This window comes from Gopherus flavomarginatus, chromosome 12 (assembly GCF_025201925.1).
Source record: "Gopherus flavomarginatus isolate rGopFla2 chromosome 12, rGopFla2.mat.asm, whole genome shotgun sequence".
In the NCBI taxonomy this organism is placed as follows: domain Eukaryota; kingdom Metazoa; phylum Chordata; order Testudines; family Testudinidae; genus Gopherus; species Gopherus flavomarginatus.
This window is the reverse complement of record NC_066628.1, coordinates 43,777,083-43,795,630: the sequence shown is the minus strand read 5'-3', so window position 1 is coordinate 43,795,630 and position 18,548 is coordinate 43,777,083. Positions and strand designations below refer to the sequence as shown.

General features: G+C 46.6%; 1 protein-coding gene across 1 annotated transcript in view; it reads right to left on the bottom strand.

Annotated features, from left to right (window-relative positions):
- RHBDL3 (rhomboid like 3) overlaps positions 1-17,680 on the bottom strand; it is a 134,708-nt gene extending 117,028 nt beyond the window's left edge. The window contains exons 1-2 of the mRNA XM_050920793.1: positions 17,363-17,680; positions 12,774-12,797 (exon numbers count right to left, since the gene is read on the bottom strand). Coding sequence (XP_050776750.1) covers positions 12,774-12,797; positions 17,363-17,482 — 144 coding nt within the window. The 5' untranslated portion in view covers positions 17,483-17,680. The remainder of the gene's footprint in view (positions 1-12,773; positions 12,798-17,362) is intronic.
- Between the last annotated feature and the right edge of the window lie 868 nt (positions 17,681-18,548).

The window sequence follows — 18,548 nt, the reverse complement described above, 5'->3', positions numbered from 1 at the left end:
CAGATGCCAAAGGTAAGATGCCGGATATGGAACATGCTGACAGACATGAGAGCCATTATGCACGTGCACCCTATATCTGGGTCAATGCAACCCAAAATACTTCTCCAAACTGGCAAGCAGAATGCAGAAAATGGCAAAGCAAATGAATGGCTTAAAAAAATATTCTTTAGCAGTGAATTTAGAGCTAGAACTGGCTAATTTCCCTGGACACCAGCATCCTCTATATATCAACAAAAGCGGTACAGCAAAGGCAGTGTCAGTTCACCTCCCACCCCCTGCTCTGCTAACAGGCTACAGCTTTGCTCTGGAGGGAACACTTCCCAAGCCAGGTTGTAAAACTGGACCGTTCAATTATAAAAAAAAAAGTCCGAAATAAAACCACCATTTTTGCAGGACCCACCAAAACAATGTGTGAGCTCCCTCTGCTGACTCTGAAGCACCACAAAACAAACAGCTCCCAGTGCTGAAATGACTGGCACATGAACGAAGGAGTCAGAAAACACCACCTTTTGTCTCCACTATCAGAAGCACAGAGGGAGAGTAGCTGGGAGAATAGGCACCAGTACTATAAGAAAGGAAGGAGGAAGATCCATGAAGGAAGAAGATGTCAGCTGACAACATCCTTATATAGAGTCTCTCTAGAAATGCCAGCCAGCACGGTGTATGTTTGGATTCCCAAAGCATTCCACAATCCTTCCCAAAGGATTCGCCCAGCAAGGAGGTTTGCTGTTGCCTCCAGCATTTGCTAACTGATTGCACTCCAGGAAATCAGGAGAAACCCAGATGAGAGCCAAGCTAGTGCCCCTACCTCAGACTCCAATGCCACCTGGAGAGCAGAACTATGTTATCACAACCAGGACTCTCTCAAACATGGCTGAACAGAGATTTCTACCCTTTCCTAAAAGCTGTGGTATTAACCCAGTCTATAGATTAGGTGGGCTCTAGCAAAGCAGTCAAGGGAAAAAAAATAATCCTTGTCAATTGCTCCTGCTCCCAATGTAGGCCTAAATGAAAGGTCCTGTGAAAGGCTGGCAGGAAATCAGCAGAAATAAAACATTTAGTTTCCAATATTTTGGATGGTAGAGCATATCACCTGTTTCTTTGAGGGATCAGTCCTGCAAGGTCCCCAGCACTATGATGCCAATCCAGCAAAGTGTATTTAACCACATGCCCAACTTTAAGGAGCTGAATTATCCCATATAATCACTTAGGTAAGTGCTTTGCTGAATAAGGATCAGGTGTGCTCAGAACCACGCAGGATTAAGCTCTTGTGCTGGTCTGTATCATGTTTCCCGTTCTTCACCTTGGCTGAGATGGTTGTCTCTGTCTTGGAAGCAAACAGTCTGTCTGTCCACCCTCAGGATATCCCCAGCAAACCATCTCATCACAGTCAGATGCCAGAAGCTAGTTTGCTGCAGAGGCCAGGGTCTCTGTTAATCTCAAGGCACGTCTACCCTACAAATTTAAGTTGACTTAAATTGACATACAGCCACTGCAGTAATATGTTCGTTATGCATGTCGACGTGATGCTCCTTGTGTCGGTGGAGCATGCCCACAGCAGCAGCACTTATATTGACACAGAGAGCACTGCATCATGAGTAGCTATCCCACTGCAACACTAGGGCAGGGTGTCTTGGGAAGGGGTTGCAAAGTTCAAAGCACAGGGGAAAAGGGTGGGGGGATATCACTCTGTGATCATAACAAGAGGTACATTTGCAGAGGATAGCATGCAGCAACTTGTAAAAGCAGCATGTCCTCGCCTCTGCACCAGAGTGACTGCTCTGGGCAGCGGAGTTGAAAACGGCGACCAGAGCGGTCACAATGGGTGATAGCCCACAATGGAAGCCAGATAAGTCGTCGTGAGCAATGTAGTGTCTATATTACACCTCTCTACAGCCTGTCACGGAGGTGAAGTAATTAAGTCAACATAGCAGGCAAGTGACATCAGTGGGAGGAACATCATAGTGTAGACACTGACATCACGATGTCGACATAAAGCAGCTTATGTCAACCCAACTTTGTAGTGTATACCAGGCCTCAGTCTCAGCCACATTTCTATAACTAAAGGATTACAGCAGGGAGGGGAGAGCTGCTAGGTAAAGAACTATCTAAGAAGGGCCTGGCTCCAGAAATTTATCAGTAGCCATCAGGCATCGGACCCTCGGCTTTTCCTCTGACTACCTAGATTATTTTTTCCCATCTGATTGTCTCCTCCCAAAAGCTCCAAGGCAGACGCTACACATAGTATGTCAAGTATCAGAGACCATGAAGAATGGTTTCTACAGGGAAGACTGACTGGGTTTGTTTAACATCAGTTTCACCCATCATTACTCTGGTCACCAGCAGCGTAAGGTTGCCCCGCACAGCTGTTCCCAAGCAATGGTGGGGGGAAAAACCATCTCACCAATGCAAGGGGTTTATTTTGGGGTTTGGGAAGGGAAGAGAGAATTAAAAGCTGCAGTGAGACTCCTTCATCTGATGGTTCCCTGACCCCAAGTAAGGCCCCAGCATATGCGCAGTGCCAATTATAACCAGATCCCATAGCAACCCTGCCAGGGATCTTTGTGTTTTAAGTGAAAGATGAACTCCCATTGGGGACCCTCTCAGAAGCAAACTGTGTGACATGTATGGTGTCAGGTAGTCACTCTGACAAGCCTAGCCTATTATTCAAGAGCAGGTCCTCTGTGGATTAGCCCCAGTGCAGCTGACAAGGGGGCGCAGTGAGATGGCAGCCCAGTGAAACATCCCTCTTGCATAATGACCTGCTTAGAAATCACTGGCATGATATGGCAACAGCCCTGGGTCAGATGGCAGCGGCTGCACTGCCTGCTGGGCTGAAGTAGCTGAAAAGGGCCTGAGCTCAAATATACTATATACAGCACAAGCTGGCCTTGTCAAAGAGGCCTAAAGGAGTTAGGTACCCAACTCTCACTGAGCTGGGTGCCTAACTCTCTTGGAGCCTTTGAAAAACCAAGCCACACACAATAGGGGAAGTGAGATCCAATTTTTCCAGGTGAAACTGCAGCATTGTCAGCAGCACACAATTAGTCAGCTGGGAATTTGGCCAGGGCACTAGGCTTAGTGACTACTCTTGCAAAAATGTCCTTGAATTTACACTAACACAAATGCTCCGAAGCCTGCCCTCACTCCAGCATGGTATCTCCATCCTCAGAGTGCCCCCAGCACTATGCTAAATGACCGGCTCTGAGAAGAGAATGCCATCTACCAAATCACCTGCCTAGGAGGTCTGCACACTTCTGAGTTCAGGAGATCTGGCATCATCAGACACTGAACAGTTTTCAGACCAGCGTGTGTAGCCACTAAGCTAGACAGAGTGAGGAACTGGAGGCAGATCATAGCCTCAGCTAGGCATTTCCTGGATTTTGTCACACCCACAGCTGCATTTATTTTCTAAACATATACTTGTGGGTTTGCAACAACCGCCCTATAGAAACAAAGTGAGATCTTCATATCTAAGGGGAAAGCGCTCACCTACCAGATCTCTTGAAAGGTAACTTTGGAAGCCTTTCAAATGTGACAAGCATAAGTGATAAGGGTGGGGGGTGTGGGGGGAGAAAGAGAGGGAGAGAAACCTCCAAGTTATTTTGACTAGCTAGCCAGCTGGCACTGTTCCTATAGAGACAGGACCCACAATCATATCAGAGTGCTGAGGAGTGAGACGAAGCACACAGGCAATTTGCATACAGTATCTGCAGTATTTGGCCATGTTGCCTCTAAGATTTAAGAAAAAATAAATAAAATAAGATAAAAACCACACAGAAGCTTAAACATGAATATTGCCTTAATGGTTTTTCACAAGCAGGATGAGATGTTCCAAACAACGCATTAGTAAGGATAAGTGTGTATCTAAAAAACCCACTCAGCGTATTAAACTGAAATGGAAGAGTAAGTATGCCACTGAAAATCACACTGACAATGCTGAGGTAAACTCATCTGAGTGCAATTTGACTTCCATCGCATCTGGTTTCCCAGGCGTCTCAGAGATGGAAAGGGGGAACAGAAATCTATTTTTGTAAAGAAACTTCCTCAAGGTTTTACAAATCCAGAGATGCATCAAGCTGACAAACGTGCCTGAGCTGTTTAAGACTGGACTCATCCTTCTAGCATTTTTTCTGTGCATTCAATATATTTATTATGGTTTCCTAACACACTTGGGCCAAATCAAATAGGAAGTGCCTGCAATATTTGAACATGCAGTCTCTGCACAGGCAAAATTCCCATTGGAGTCAGGGCAAAGATGGCAAGCCATAGCCCATAAGCCATTTTATAGTCTCCAGATATCCCTATGGAGGTCCCAGCAGGTGATCCTCCCAAGATGCCAGCTGAGCAGAAAGAGAAATAAAGCCACTGGTTCTGGCATCATTGGTGGGGAGAGAGGCAGGCAAGTGAAAGGCAATAAGCAGAGAGAGAGAGCGTGAGCGAGCGAGCAGGATTCTTAACTTAGATCAAGGGGGAGGAATCAGAAACATGCACCCTAGCTCGAAGAGGGGAGCTGATCAACTCATTGTAGCCAATCAGCCCTGCCACAACCTGCACTGCTCCACTGCCTTTAGCCAGTCTACCCAGTAGGTCTGGATGGAAATTTGTCACCCACATTTTTCCCCTTAAAAATCAGAAGCGATTCACAGCAATTTGTAAAGAGAGCAAGAGAGAGAGAGAGAACACACACATGAGTGTGCGTGAAAGTTTAAAAATCACTGTCATGGCCAGAAGCATCCATTCCTCTAGTCCCACCTGCCAGAGCCCCTGTCTCCACTGGGGTACCCAGTCCCAAATCATGATGGTGGCTTCTATTCCCAGTAGGCTTTGCACAGTAGGCTTTGCACTCACAGCTAACAATAACCAACCGAACAGTCTGATGCAATACCTGTTGGGAAGTTAGTGGAAGAGAAGCCAGGCATGGGAAATGGAACGGCCAGTAAAGTGGGGAATCTGGCAGCTGAGCTGCATGGGATGGGAAAGGGAGCGTCCTAGCAAAGGACAGGGCTGGGGGAAGGGGTGGGACAGGTTTATTAATAAATATTCGTGTTGTTTATGTGATATCAGCAGGGGAGTAGTAGTCACAGAAACAACATTTGAGGATCACATCAGACTTGATGGCCTGCTGCTGCTTTAGTGGTTGCAAATGTTGCAGATGGGGGCGAGGGGAGATATCCTCTTCTCTATGGTAGCTGTTACTCTTGTTGTTTGCACTGAATGTGGCAAGAAGATACTAATAATCTGCAGGTAACTTTTGTGGCACATGCACAAGCGCGCGCACACACACACACACACACACACAATGACAAGCACTGAAATACTGAGGAGCAAACAAAGTAATATTCATTCTAGTATATGTGGCTCTCACCACTGGGATCCATCTAAAGAAAGCAAGCATGTTAGGCCAGATTTTCAAAGCTAGGCAAATTACATTGCACAGATAGACTTCTTTGGCTGCCTAAATCAGGTGAGCATACAAACACCAGCCAGGTATTGCATGAGTAAGTGACCAGTGAGATAGGATGGTCCAGGGGTTCAGGTGCTAGCCGAGGATGTCAAGGGCCTTGGTTCAGTTCCTTGCTCCAGTACAGCTCTCATGGGTGACCTTAACCACCTCACTTGCTTTCTCTGTGCCTCACTGCCCCATCCATACAGTGGAGATAATTACCCTGCCCTGGGTGTTGTGAGGCACGCATATAAGGGCCACATGAATACTTGGACCACTCCGTGAATGCTGCATGCAGTTCTGGACAACCCCATCTCGGGAAAAAAAAAACAACCAGCCATTAGAATTGGGAAAGGTTCAGAGAAGGGCAACAAAAATGATTAAGCTGATAGAACAGCTTCCGTATGAGGATACATTGAAAAGACTGGGACTGCTGAGCCTGGAAAAGAAATGACTAGGGAGGACATGATAGAGGTCTATAAAGTCACGAATGGTGTGGAGAAAGTGAATAAGGAAGTGTTATTTACTATTTCACATAACACAAGAACCAGGGGTCACCCGATGAAATTAACAGGCAGCAGCTTTAAAACAAACAAAAGGAAGTACTTCTTCAGGCAACACACAGTCATCCCGCGGAACTCCTTGCCAGGGGATGTTGAGAAGGCCAAAACTATAACGAGGCTCAAAAAAGTAACTAGACAAGTTAACGGAGGATAGGTCCATCGATGGATACTAAGATGGCCAAGGATCCAACCATATGCTCTGGGTGTCCCTAGCCTCTGACTGCCAGAAGCTGGGACTGGACAACAGAGGATGGATCACTTGATGATTGCCTGTTCTGTTCATTCCTTCTGAAGCACCTGGGATTGGCCGCCATTGGAGGACAGGATACTGGGCTAGATGGACCACTGGTCTGACCCAGTACGGCTGTTCTTATATAGATAGATGGCCATCTAAAGGGAAACACCTGATGTGAGTGCACACAGCAGTGCTCACCTGCCTTCAAAAACCTGACTCATGAGGCATTTAAGATCAACTACATTTATCTGTCTTCACCACACCTGGTAGCACTTCCCCATCTCTTGGGCACCTACCCACTCCTGCTAGTTGATTGCAGTCCTGGGCCCGCAAGGGAGACGAAAGAGAGCCTTCTGGTTAAAGCAGGGGATTAGAGCTCTGTTAGTGACCAGCTGCACCATCTTGGGCAAGTCTTGGCTGCTCTGTGCCTCAGTTTCGCTTCTTTCATAGCTGGACAATGATAAATACACACCTCTCAGGGGTGCTGGAAGGCTTAATGTTTGCAAAGCACTTGGAGACCCTCAGATGGAAGAGCACCATGGAATCATTATTATAAGAAAGAGGGATCCGTATAGTATCAGCACAGAAGAAACTTCCCATTGTTCAAGAAAAATGACACACCACCGCCCACCCTCCCAACACATTCTCTTTTAAAAAAAACCATACACAGTGCAATTAATTTCCATTGACTTTTTCCAACCCAAAGCCCAAAATGGCAGAGTCAAAAGGTTAATGCTGCATGCCAAAGGTCAGCAGCAGTTTGGGGAGGGAGGAGAAAGGGAGGCTTTGTGGTCTCAGACAGCGGCTGGCTGCGCCGCCCCTACTCCACTTGAGAAATGTAAAGTGATGGCAGTTGCGCAAAGAAAGAGGATTGAGAGCCCTACTTAAGTCCCGAGTCTTTGTGGCTTACAATAGACCCTCCCTTGACTCATTAATCGTGTGTTCCATGGGCAGCGCACCTCAAAGAGCAGCAGATGACCCATGTCCAGCTGCTGCCGTTGCCCCCTTCTCAAGGTAATGGGGCAGGTGCTCTCAGCGCCCTCTGCTCGAGACTAATATATTCTGCCTCCTTGTCTTCCCCCTTTCATCTCCTCCAACAGGCCACACTGACAACTGTAAATGAGATTAGACTTCAGGGTATGGGACAGATGCAGAGCCCCCTGTGTGCCGTATCAAATGAGCTCTCCCGGCTTTTAAGTTTCTTTCCCCCTTTTACAAGCCCAATCTTGGTCGGGAAGGAGGAAAAATCCCCTCGCTCCCACAAATGTGCCTAATTCAATGAGCTGGACAAACAAAGCTAGACCCTGCTTTTAGAGCTTGTTCCACAGCCCCTTGGTATCAGCAAGAGTCAGTCCATTGACACTTTGGATTAGATCCTTAGTCCACATTTAAAAAAATAATTACCCTCCCTCTCCAGGAGTGTTTTCTAGTTTATATTATATCCCACAAGGTTCTGTTTGTTGACACACTACGCTTAGTAGGGACAGTTGCTATGATTAGGATTGGCCAAAAGATGTTTAGTGTTAAAGGGATAGCAACAATTTGACATCTAGCCAATGTTTTAAAGAACTTAAAAAGTGGTTTCAGAAAATACTCTGCATCTCCTTGAGCCCCTTGTCAGTTTCTGCAGTTTCATAACCACCATTTTCTTCTTCCCCATCCCTGTTGCCATGTGTAAGACCCACATAAAGAAGAGGAAAGAAGTGATTTTACAGGGCAAACAGAAAAATTGGCCATACACTAAGCACTGTCAATACCTCAGATAACGCTATTTCACAGGCTTTGCTAGACATAGCCAGTAGATTTTTCCTGGAACAAGAGTAGGAGGAAATAATTCAAACTAAAATGTGATTTTTAACTCAATAGAGTCCACATGAACAAACTGGAATTTCTTTTATAGCGTGGGAAATAGATAGTGTTAAACTGTATTTAACGATTTGTTAAAATAAAAAAAGTTTACTTAAAAATAACTCTTTGCCTGAATTACCACCAACTTTCATCAGTGGGCCCAATTCTGCAAAGTACTTTTCATCTTCAATCATCCAGGATCCAGGCCTAGAGCCAAAAGGACTTAAGTGTCATTGACTTTCCCTTGTTTACACGGTTTGGTTTTTGCATTGCACTCCTCAAAGCTAGCCTAGTCACTTTCACTTTCTGGTTGTAGTCCTTTTTCTCATGCACTAGCACAAGGCTATTGTGTTTGCGTCTCCACAACTGCGGGGAAATGGCCCTTTCCAAGAAAGCTACCTATTCCCTGTCATAAGGCAAACAGCAAGGACTTTGCTGTGAGCAGCTTTTAACCATGTTTCTGAAATGGTGGCAAAATGGGCTCAGCTGCACCTGTTCCCAACACTACTGTCGTCAATTTAATTTTCTCTGGCACAGACAAGAATGCCATGTCTGGTCTGCGGTATGTCTGCAGAGTTCTTACCGAGCTCCAGCTTCCCATTAGCTGCCCACACATCTCCTGAGATTCTCGGCAAACTCTTTTTCTCTGATACCATCACACCCACGTAGAAATTTCATGGAAGAATCCATACCTTCTCAGACAGCTGCAACAAAAATGCAGCCCAGACTCACAGGCAGATGAACCAAGGTGATGGGGTAGCAAAGGCTTTGTCTATTTAAAGCAAATACCCTGCTGTCACCCACAGACACTGACCAAGGTGTGGGTAGTGGGTACTTAGACATGGGAATCCATCCCATGAACCGATCCTTGGCAGCTCAGACATGGAGGCCTTGACAAAGTGACACCTGATCTGAATTACTCCAGCTTTTGAAACCTGACCAACAAGCTGCTGAAAAACCAAATTCTCCCCACTAGGGGAACAGCACAAATGTGGGTATGTTGTGATAATAAACATTGCACATTTCTATAGCCCACTTTCATCAGAAGATTTAAAGCACTTTATCACAGTGATTAAGTTTCACTCATTCCTGAAATGGGGATAATAGGGGCACAGAAAAGTTAAGTAACTTGCCCAAAGCCACAGAAAAACCCAGTGGCAAAACTGTGGAAAGAACCCAGGGTCCTGACTCACAGTCTTGTAATTTAACCATCAGGCAACTCCACCTTCACATGGGAATTGAGAAACACCCCTTCATTTCAGTGAGAGAGAGAGAGAGAGAGAGAGAAAATTAACCAGGGTGTTATTTACTCAAGGTAAAAGACAATGGCCACATTTACCTTCACGCTGCCAAGACCTGCCCCCCAAAGCTGTCTCTCTGTCCCACCTGCCATGTAATCCATCTCAATGGTTAGCAAGAAATGTGACCTCTCCAAATGAAAAGCAAATGAGGAAAAAACCAAGAGATCTGAGGGAGGAAAAGAAGAGCCCTCACTTTGTTCAGAGTTAGGATTTTAAATGGAAACGAACGTGTGAAGCGCTCAAACACGGCCTGAGCCCCATGGGAGGTGGCAGATGTGGAGCTAAAGTGTGCGTGGTCGGGGGTGTTTATGAGCACAATAAATAAATGTACGAATCCATATAAAAGTAACCAATGAGTTACTACTGGCTAAGGGCCATGGCCCCAAAATGAAAATGCATCACAGATGGACTCTGTGGAATAGAAGCTGCAATACTGAAAATCTGTTTGCTCAGCCCCACTGAAGTCCAGGGAAGTTTTGCCATTGGTTTCAATAAGCCCAGGATTTCACCCTGGGCCTGGTATATAAAAACCTCACAGAAGAGCAGTCAGTTCTGAACCCACCTGTTTTCCAGCCTTTTTTTATTTTACTTGTTTAAAACAGAAATTGCACAACTCTCATCTCAACTGCCAGGATTTTCAGACTGGCTGCCCAGGGCGCAATTCACACTTGTGCAGGGGGCGACACGGATCATTGGCAGTGATCAGAGAGACAAACTAGAGTCAGTTGCACATTTTCCATCCAAACAAACATATAGATCTTATCATTAACACATATGGTTTCTGATTAAACGGAAATCTTTGCCAAAAGGTTTCTGTTTTCATGTTTGGGTGTTGTACACACACAAAAAATGCCAACCCCCAAATTTTGTACTTTTAAACTGAGAAATGTCCAGTTTCCCAGGGAAACCCCCAAAATTTAAAAGACCTTTTTTCAATAAAAATTAAAAAATATTTTATCAAAAACTCTTGGGGGAGGGGGAGCAATCATCTTCCAAGCAGCTCTAATCACTACATTTATCCTCACGGTAGTCCCATTGCCTTAGCAGCCAGAGCTGGATCACCGCATGTGAATTCTCAAGGGCTCCCACTTGCTCTCTTCCTCCCCAGCTGTTCTCTTTCTCCACAGGAGTGACTGGAGAGACCTGCATGCTTCAGCTAACCTATCTTTAGCCAAGTATCAGAGTGGTAACAGCACAGCACTTCTGGGAAGATAGGTCCTCCCTTTATCTTAATGCACACAAAATCCTTAGGCACCTGTTTCGCCCTCCAGGCAAACATGCAGAAAGAATCAAGTTTAGCACTGTACAACAGAGATGTATGTTTCAGTGCATCTGTGTTTTCTAGCCAGTGCAGCAGAAATCCCTTAAACTGACCTCATGTTTCACACAGATTCCAGTTGGCATTAAACAAAACACACTCCTCTCTCGGTGCAGTGAATTTCTGGATACAGAGAATGTGTTTCATGGCAAACAGAATCTCACTATTCATTGCTAAGCTAATGAGTTTTCTGTCTTACTGATATAATGCTGAAGGAAGACGTCGGCTTTTTGCTTTTGCCCATAGGCAACAAAGGCTGTATTGATTTACTCAGGATTTGGGACTGGTTTTTCGTGGGTTGCATTCTCTTTGATAATAAAGCCTTATGGACAGGGTTTAAATTTCAGTTGCAGCCCTAATTCAAATGTGACTAATTATGAGAGATTTTGATTTACAGTCTGTTTCCCTTGTCATTAGGGAAATGTACCATAAATCCAACTGCCATCAAGCCATTTTAAAAACATGACACTGCTGCTGTTCAGTCAAGATCTCTGCACCCCAGTTGGAACCTGCCGATTCCTCTCTGAGCCCAAGTTAGCTACAAGCCAAAAGCCCCATCCTGCAAGGATTCAATGACTTCAGTGCAGGGTCAGGGAGCTTGCAGGATATGCCCCAAAGTAAAGCAAAATTTTGAAACAAGCAAGAATTCAGAATGCTTGAAACAAACATTCAAGCCCAACTAACAACTGATTCCTATTACGACTCCTGCCTTCTGAATGGGAGCAATCCTCCTTCATACACAGGATGCTAACAAATTAAAACATACTACAGAGATTTAAATATGATTGACCATTTCAATAATCTAGTTACTACGCCTTCAATCACCAGCTGGCTATGGTGCAGCACACTGACAAATGCTACCCAACCTAGATTTATGGATTAATAATAGATCACAGCTTAGTGGGTTATAAATGGACACTCGTCATGGCTAGCAGTCAGATTATTTACTGAATGATATCAGGACACCTCTGGCTACAAGGGCATCCCTCTGAGGAGGCCGCACTACAGCCTTTGGTTTTGTAGTTGATTCACATTCAGGAACAACGTTATTGCCTCATAAAGCAGTGGAGAAATCTCCTCAGAACTTTAGTGCAGATAGAATGATGCCAGTGTAAGAGGAATAGCTCACTTACACAAGCTGATAGTCACACACAGAAGTCTATGGCATTAAGAGCCAAAGCAGTTTCATTTACACAGTGGTTCAGTTAGAAGCAAGTCAAGGAGGTAACCATAGAAAAAGCCTGGTTATAGCTACTTAGCATTTCAAGGCGCTAGATGGAAGGAATGCCACAAAGCAAGCATGCTAGTTATAGCATCTAAAATTATAATCCACGCTCCAAACTGAGAAGCTGGAGCGTGGATTATAATTTAGATGCTATAACTAGCATCTACGTCAGTGGAGCGACACCAATTTACACCAAATGAGAATCTGGTTCCTATACACTTACTTGATAAAATTAGAAATTTCACTGTAGAAACAGATGCACGTGATTGTTTTTACTTTTAAAATTAAAGGATTGCGTTCTCTGTTGGCATAAACTGAAGTAGCTCCAGTGAAGTCAATTTACCAGCTGAGGATCTAGCCCAAAGAACGTAGCAATCATCATGAAGGTGCTGGATTGACAGCCTTGGAAAGTAAGGCCCCTAGCCAGAGAACAGTTACAGCACAATTGGTAGCACTGCAAGCGCGAATGCACACGCACACGCACACGCACACCCAACCCCACCTCAGCTCTGACCTGGGGGAGATCACCTCTATGGACAGTAGGGTAGTTCAGTCTCCAGGGCCCATTCAGAACCTTAGCTGCACTAACGGCACTGCCAATGGGGATGGGGGGAGGGAGGTAACTGCAGTGGTGGTGTCTATGAGGCAGACACCAACGCGTTGGGATCTGGATCGAGGCCAAACTCATTTCACATGGGCCACACGTTAAAGCCCTAATTTGAAAATGTAAGCAGCACAGCGCAGAGGGGAAAGTCTAACGTACAAAGGAAAGCAAGCAGAGGTTAGAGCCTGTCTCACCAGAAGCAGGATGATAAAATATGGGAATTGGTCACATACCTGATCAAACAGAGCTTTCCAGTGCTGATAGGTAAGAGGCAATGCATAAAGGAGGAAAAAAGGAAAAACAGGTATAAGCAATTATATTAGAGTGCAAACGTACTGGAAATATACTTAAACAAGCAAATAACTGAATGATCTAGTGGACAACGCGTGGGATAGGGATCCAGGAATTCCTGCCGTTTAATCCTGCTTCTCACAGTAACTGGCTGTGAGGTGTTGGGCAAGTCATACCCTCTCTGTGCCTCGTGACCCCACTGGAAAACAGGGATAATAATGGTTAGCATCTCCAGGCAGAGGGGAGAAGTTCTGAGGCTTAATGAGGTGTCAAGTGCCAAGGGTTTGCCCAATAAACCCTGGGACATCAGCTGTGCAATTAAAAGAACCTTGCAGGAGTTACTTGAGAATCCGCTCTCTACATACAGAGTCAGGTGCGTGTTTAGCACTCACACCTGTAGCTTTTGAGTGCTTTGGGAACACTAAACAAGCTAATCATTGGCTACATTTTACACAACCTCAGACCTAAAGCTCTCACCTCAGCATCCCCCATCAGGCTCACAATCCATCAGAACAGAGGAGGCCTGAGCAACAGACAGCTCCCCAGCAGGGTTTTCAAACTTGACATAACAGCGTCACACTGCCTCGTTCATATGGGTCACGGTGAGAAGGAAGAAGTTGGAAGAGAAGTCATGTGGCAATGTGAGGGTGACACGGTAACCCAGCTAGTTCCAGGGTCCCTAGAAGAGTTAGTCCCAGGATAGTATTTGAAAGCCCACGGATACCCATCCTCCCAGCTGGCTACCCCAGCACAACACTCCTGATTTGTGTCTCCCTCACTTATGAAAGCAAAGTGAGAAAAATATTGGCACCAGATTTCACACAAGTGCAAAATGCATCTGCTGTTATATGCAAGAGTAGAGCTCTGGTTAAAGTCTTAGCTACTGAGTAAGGAATATTTCCCTCCAATCAATTTTGGAGCTTTGCCTACCTAGTGGAGAGACCGTGGGTTAAATATTACTTCACTGAATTCACAATGAATTAGTTAAGTTGTTGTTTGAGTGGATAGTCAAGTATAAACTCCCAACTGTCCCTGTAAATCTGCCCAATGCTTTAATGTTTTAGGATATTTTAAATCCTGGTTTTGTTTAATGTCACTCCAAGTGCTGTACTGACAAATTCCTTTGCAGCCAAGGCTGTGCCAGCATAACCTCCCTTGTATACCTCACCCTTTTTTTTAAGTGATTCGCAATGTATAAGAATTGACTGACTGTGTGTCAGTTCTTGGCAGACAAGCCAGCAAGCTTATCTTAAGTTTCCAATTTAAAAAAAAAAAAAAAAAAAAAGAGAGAGAAAGAAAATCAAAGCCCAGTTTGGCCTTGGGTGTGCTCCTAACACAATGGTTTTAATTTTCAGAGGGTGTTCTGCAGCCTGCTAATCCCAACTTGAAATTCATTGACTGATTACGTGGGGGAAGGAGACTTTCACAACATCTTCTGTAACTTTTTATTTACAGATGGCACATAAATGATTCCTGGCACTTCTTCAGGTTGGTGTGTGTTATCTCCATTTTACTGATGGGGAAACTGAGGCACAGGACTTTTCAAAAGTCTGCTCCAACTCCCACTGAAGTCAATGGAAAGATCTCAGAGTGATTTCTGCAGGAGCTGGAGTGGGATTTGTGTGACTTGCACAAGGTCACACTGCAAGTTAGTGGCAGCGCCAGGATTAGAATCCAGATCTCACTCAGCTGTGTGCTTTTACCTTGAGACCATTCTTCCTCTCCCATTGCTAGAGTCCACTCCAGCCCAATGCTCAAGACTTTCAACGTCTGTTGACTTTAAACACATGGTGATGCTGCTGAGCACACTACAGGATCAATGACTGGATTCTACAGCAGGCTGGAGTAGCTCAAAGGCATTGCTTGCTTCTCTCTCTTCCACAGCGGAAAGGAAACCAGAACTCTCTTAAAGGCCAGCTAAGCAGCTACAGTACTTACCAGAGAGACCCAAAAACATGATTCTGGATAAATAAGTGCTGGGAGGCTTGGAGCCCTAATTATATGTGCTCCATCCAGGCTATCATGTAATGTTACACATGGGGATTGGCTGCTGATCACATATAGTGTTAAAACCCAGAAACAAACTCAGTTCCTGAAACTAACAATACCTGGTTTATTACCCTCTGGGAAAGAAATCCAGTACAAAGCCAGTATCTAGATGCTTTCAGAAGGATAGGCCCATGAGGACAGAAAACATTCAGAATTTGGTCACTTCTCTCTGTGACTCTGGGCAAGCCACCCCCTGAAAGTTATAGCTATGCAGGGTGGTCATTTTATATGTTTTGTATTTATAAATGTTATTTAATGTTCTTTCTTGCTGATGCCCCAAATGCCTTGGTGGAGGGCACTTTACAATAAATGTATTAATTATTATTATTATTATACTTCTCTGCTTCAGCTTCCTCCATCTGCCATTAGGTAGCTTCTTTGCTTATCTTATTTAAGAGACATTGCAATGGTTAGCTGGGCTATGATACTAATTTCCTCATGCACCCAAAACTTCCAGCTAAATAATTCAGCATATAAGGAGTGAATGTTCATCTGGCGCATGAGAAATGCCAGATTGGCCCACAAATGTTTGTAAAGCACTTTTATACAGGGAAAATCCCCACAATAATTCAATATTTACACTGCGGGATTCATATGAAGAGCATCAGATTCTGCCTGTGGAGAGCACTGGTGTCTCTCAAGTCACTGGGAGCAGGGGGTGAGCAACTGGGGACAATATCCTGCCAAGAAACAGCAGGACTGTAAAAATAGATCGGTAGTGCAGACTGAAGCCTAAATAACAAATGACTCTTTGACCTTAGGGCCCGATCCAGCACCCATCGAAGTTCATGATGTGAGTGTTTCCACTGATTACTATCAGCACTGAATCAGGTCCTTACACTGCAGCTTTCATCTTAGGCGATCCCAGCACTTTATCACTTCACTGCCCATCTCTACTTCTAGAAGATTCAAAGCATCAAGACCACTTGGTAGCCCAGTATCAGCATTCTGCACTGGGATACGAGAGACCTGGATTGGAATTCCAGAACCAGGTTCCCCACTCCACAGGTCAACAGGCGTCAAAGCTAAATGGGTAGAGTGAGGTGTCTTGTGCTTCATAAACTAAATAAACAAACTGTTCAAAGGATGGGGGATGCACAGCAAGATGGGGAGGCAGGGAGAGCTCACAGGGGTCTAAGGGCTTCCAATGGAGATGTGAAAGGCCCCTGGAAATAAAGGGGTTTTTTTCCTCCATCACTTCCCTGTACTGCTGCTTAATGCTTCAGACATTTCAAAAGGGTCTGCTAGTCTCCCTCCCATTAATGCTAATGAGTTACTCAAGCACCGATGGCAGATCAGCCTCCAACATTTGACCAGTTGGATTTTGCATCAGGAAGTGCAGGACACCGCAGTCAGAAACAGAATAATTAGAAGCCTAACTGTAGCACCACCAATGGAATAACTGTCAGAGAAACGAACAGCTCTGTAAGTGCTTAGCTGGCTGCATACTTCCCCCAGTATGAATGCACTCCTTATCATGTAGCGATTAATCTTTTAGTATCTATGGGTTAAGAGAGATACAGGATCCCTAAATCTTCTTCTGAACAGTTGAAGGGAAGTTGCAAGAGACGGGAGGGGGGAGGAGAGATGAGTTCTCAGACTTATAAACACAGAGATGCTGCTCTTGGTAAATAAGAAGTTTGCTGTTTAAGAATCTTTAGAGATTAAGGCTTACAACTAAGTTAGGCTGCTTACCAGGAACAAGGTTGAAATTTAAGGCGCTGTGTGCCCACAATGAAAATGAAAGATCAGATCACACACTTTGAAAATGGACCATGTGGCGCTCGTTATAAAGTTCTCCTAAAATTATTGTAGAGACAGATTCCTTGATAATATTCTTGAACCAGAAACAACTTGTAGCAGCAGAAAATATTTATGAGAGCCATGGGTTTAAGTAAACCCTCCAACACTTAACTCCCTATGGATTCTAGATGGTAAAAATGCACACTATAAAGTAAGCACGGCAACAGAAGAGATGAATATTTGTAAAGGATTTTAAGATGAAAAAAGCCTAAAATGGGGATTTTTCAGGGGAACCTAAGTGGAGTTAACTACAAGGTTCCTGCTGAAAGTCAATGGCAGCTGAGTGTTCAACCCTCTTAACCTCTTTTGGATTCCCAGTCTCAATGTATGCAGATAAAGCAGATTATAACCTTTTAGGGGCAGGGACCATGTCCTCACACTCATCTGTGAAGCAGCCAGCATGCTGCTGGCACCATAGAAATTCCCCCTTCCCAGCTTTATCTGTTAGGGGAAGATTTAGCTCTTCTGCCCCTTGATTTCACCAGTGGCTTATGTGGTTAAGGGATATGGAGGATGGGGGGCAATTCAAACAGGTTTTGGGGGGGGGGACTCTATTCTTGCTGACTTTCCCTCTCCCCGGTGTCACCAACCCTCCTCCCTGCTTGAAGTTCAGTTATAAATAGCTTGATCCGATTAAAACCGCTGAGGCATGGGGGGGAGAGGGGAGAATGAAACTTACATCCTCTGTGGCCATAGGCAAGACATCCTCCGACTCCAAAACCTCTATTTCCTCCGCCTCGGAGCTGGCAGCCACGGCAGGGGAAGAGCTGGCGCGAGTCTCCGGCCGCCTGTCTCCCATGCTGGGAAACAGCCCCCCGCCGCCCCGCGGATCTTGACAGCAATTAAAACTAGCGGGTGCCTGGCAAACTTTCAAACCCGGCCGAGCTTCGCCTCCTCCGTCAGGGCTCCTGCCGCCGGGGCGATCCTTGCAGGGAGCCTCCCGGGCGCGCAGGCAGGAGCCATCCCGCAGACATGCCGGTGACAGCGGCTGCTGCTGCCCGTGTGCTGCGGCTCGGGACGGGCCGGGTGCCCCCCGCCAGGTCCTTCGGGAAAGACTTGGCCCCCTGGGAACCGCCGCGCCGCCGCGGTCCTGCCCAGCGCCCCGCACTCCGCATAGGGCCCGCCGGTCATGGCCAGCCGGGCGCCCTCGCCCCGCGCCGCCCGGAGCCAGCACCTGCGCGCCACGCGGGGAGCCAGCTGCGCTGTGGCCCCCGAGCCAGGCTCGGCCCGGCTGCGATCGCCTCCTCCGCTCTCATCGGGGGGCGGGGGCGCGGCGCCTCCTCCGGAGCCTTGGGAGGCAGAGCCCAGAATTGCAAATCAAGGAGAAGGACGTTCGGGGGGGGGGAGCGGCGGCGGCTCCGGGCGCAGGGGGAGGGGGGCTGCGACAAGGACGTGGCGCGGTCTCCCAGCCAGGCGGCTCCGCGGGCAGCCCCCGGGCTGCAGAGCCGGGCGGGTCGCGGCAGCCTCAGGGACAACTTCGCAGACGCGCGCCAGGGATCGCGGGGGGGCGGCAAAGTGCACGTGGGAGCCCAGACCCGCGGGGCGCCAGGTAGGACCAGCTCCTGGTGGTCCTGACACCGTCCTAAACTACCCTAGGCACACAGCCCCGCAGCAACCCCCTGCCCGCCATCTCCCACGGCCCCACTGCAACCCTCCAGCCCTGGGCTCATCCCCTCTACCCTCCCCGGGCCCCACTGCAACCCTACCCCAGCCCTAGGCTCACCCCTGCCCCACTGCAACCCCCTGCTCTGCCCCGGCCCCACTGCAACCCCCCAGCCCTAGGCTCATCCCCCCTACCCTCCCCCGGCCCCACTGCAACCCCCCAGCCCCAGGCTTACCCTTGCCCCACTGCAACCTCCCAGCCC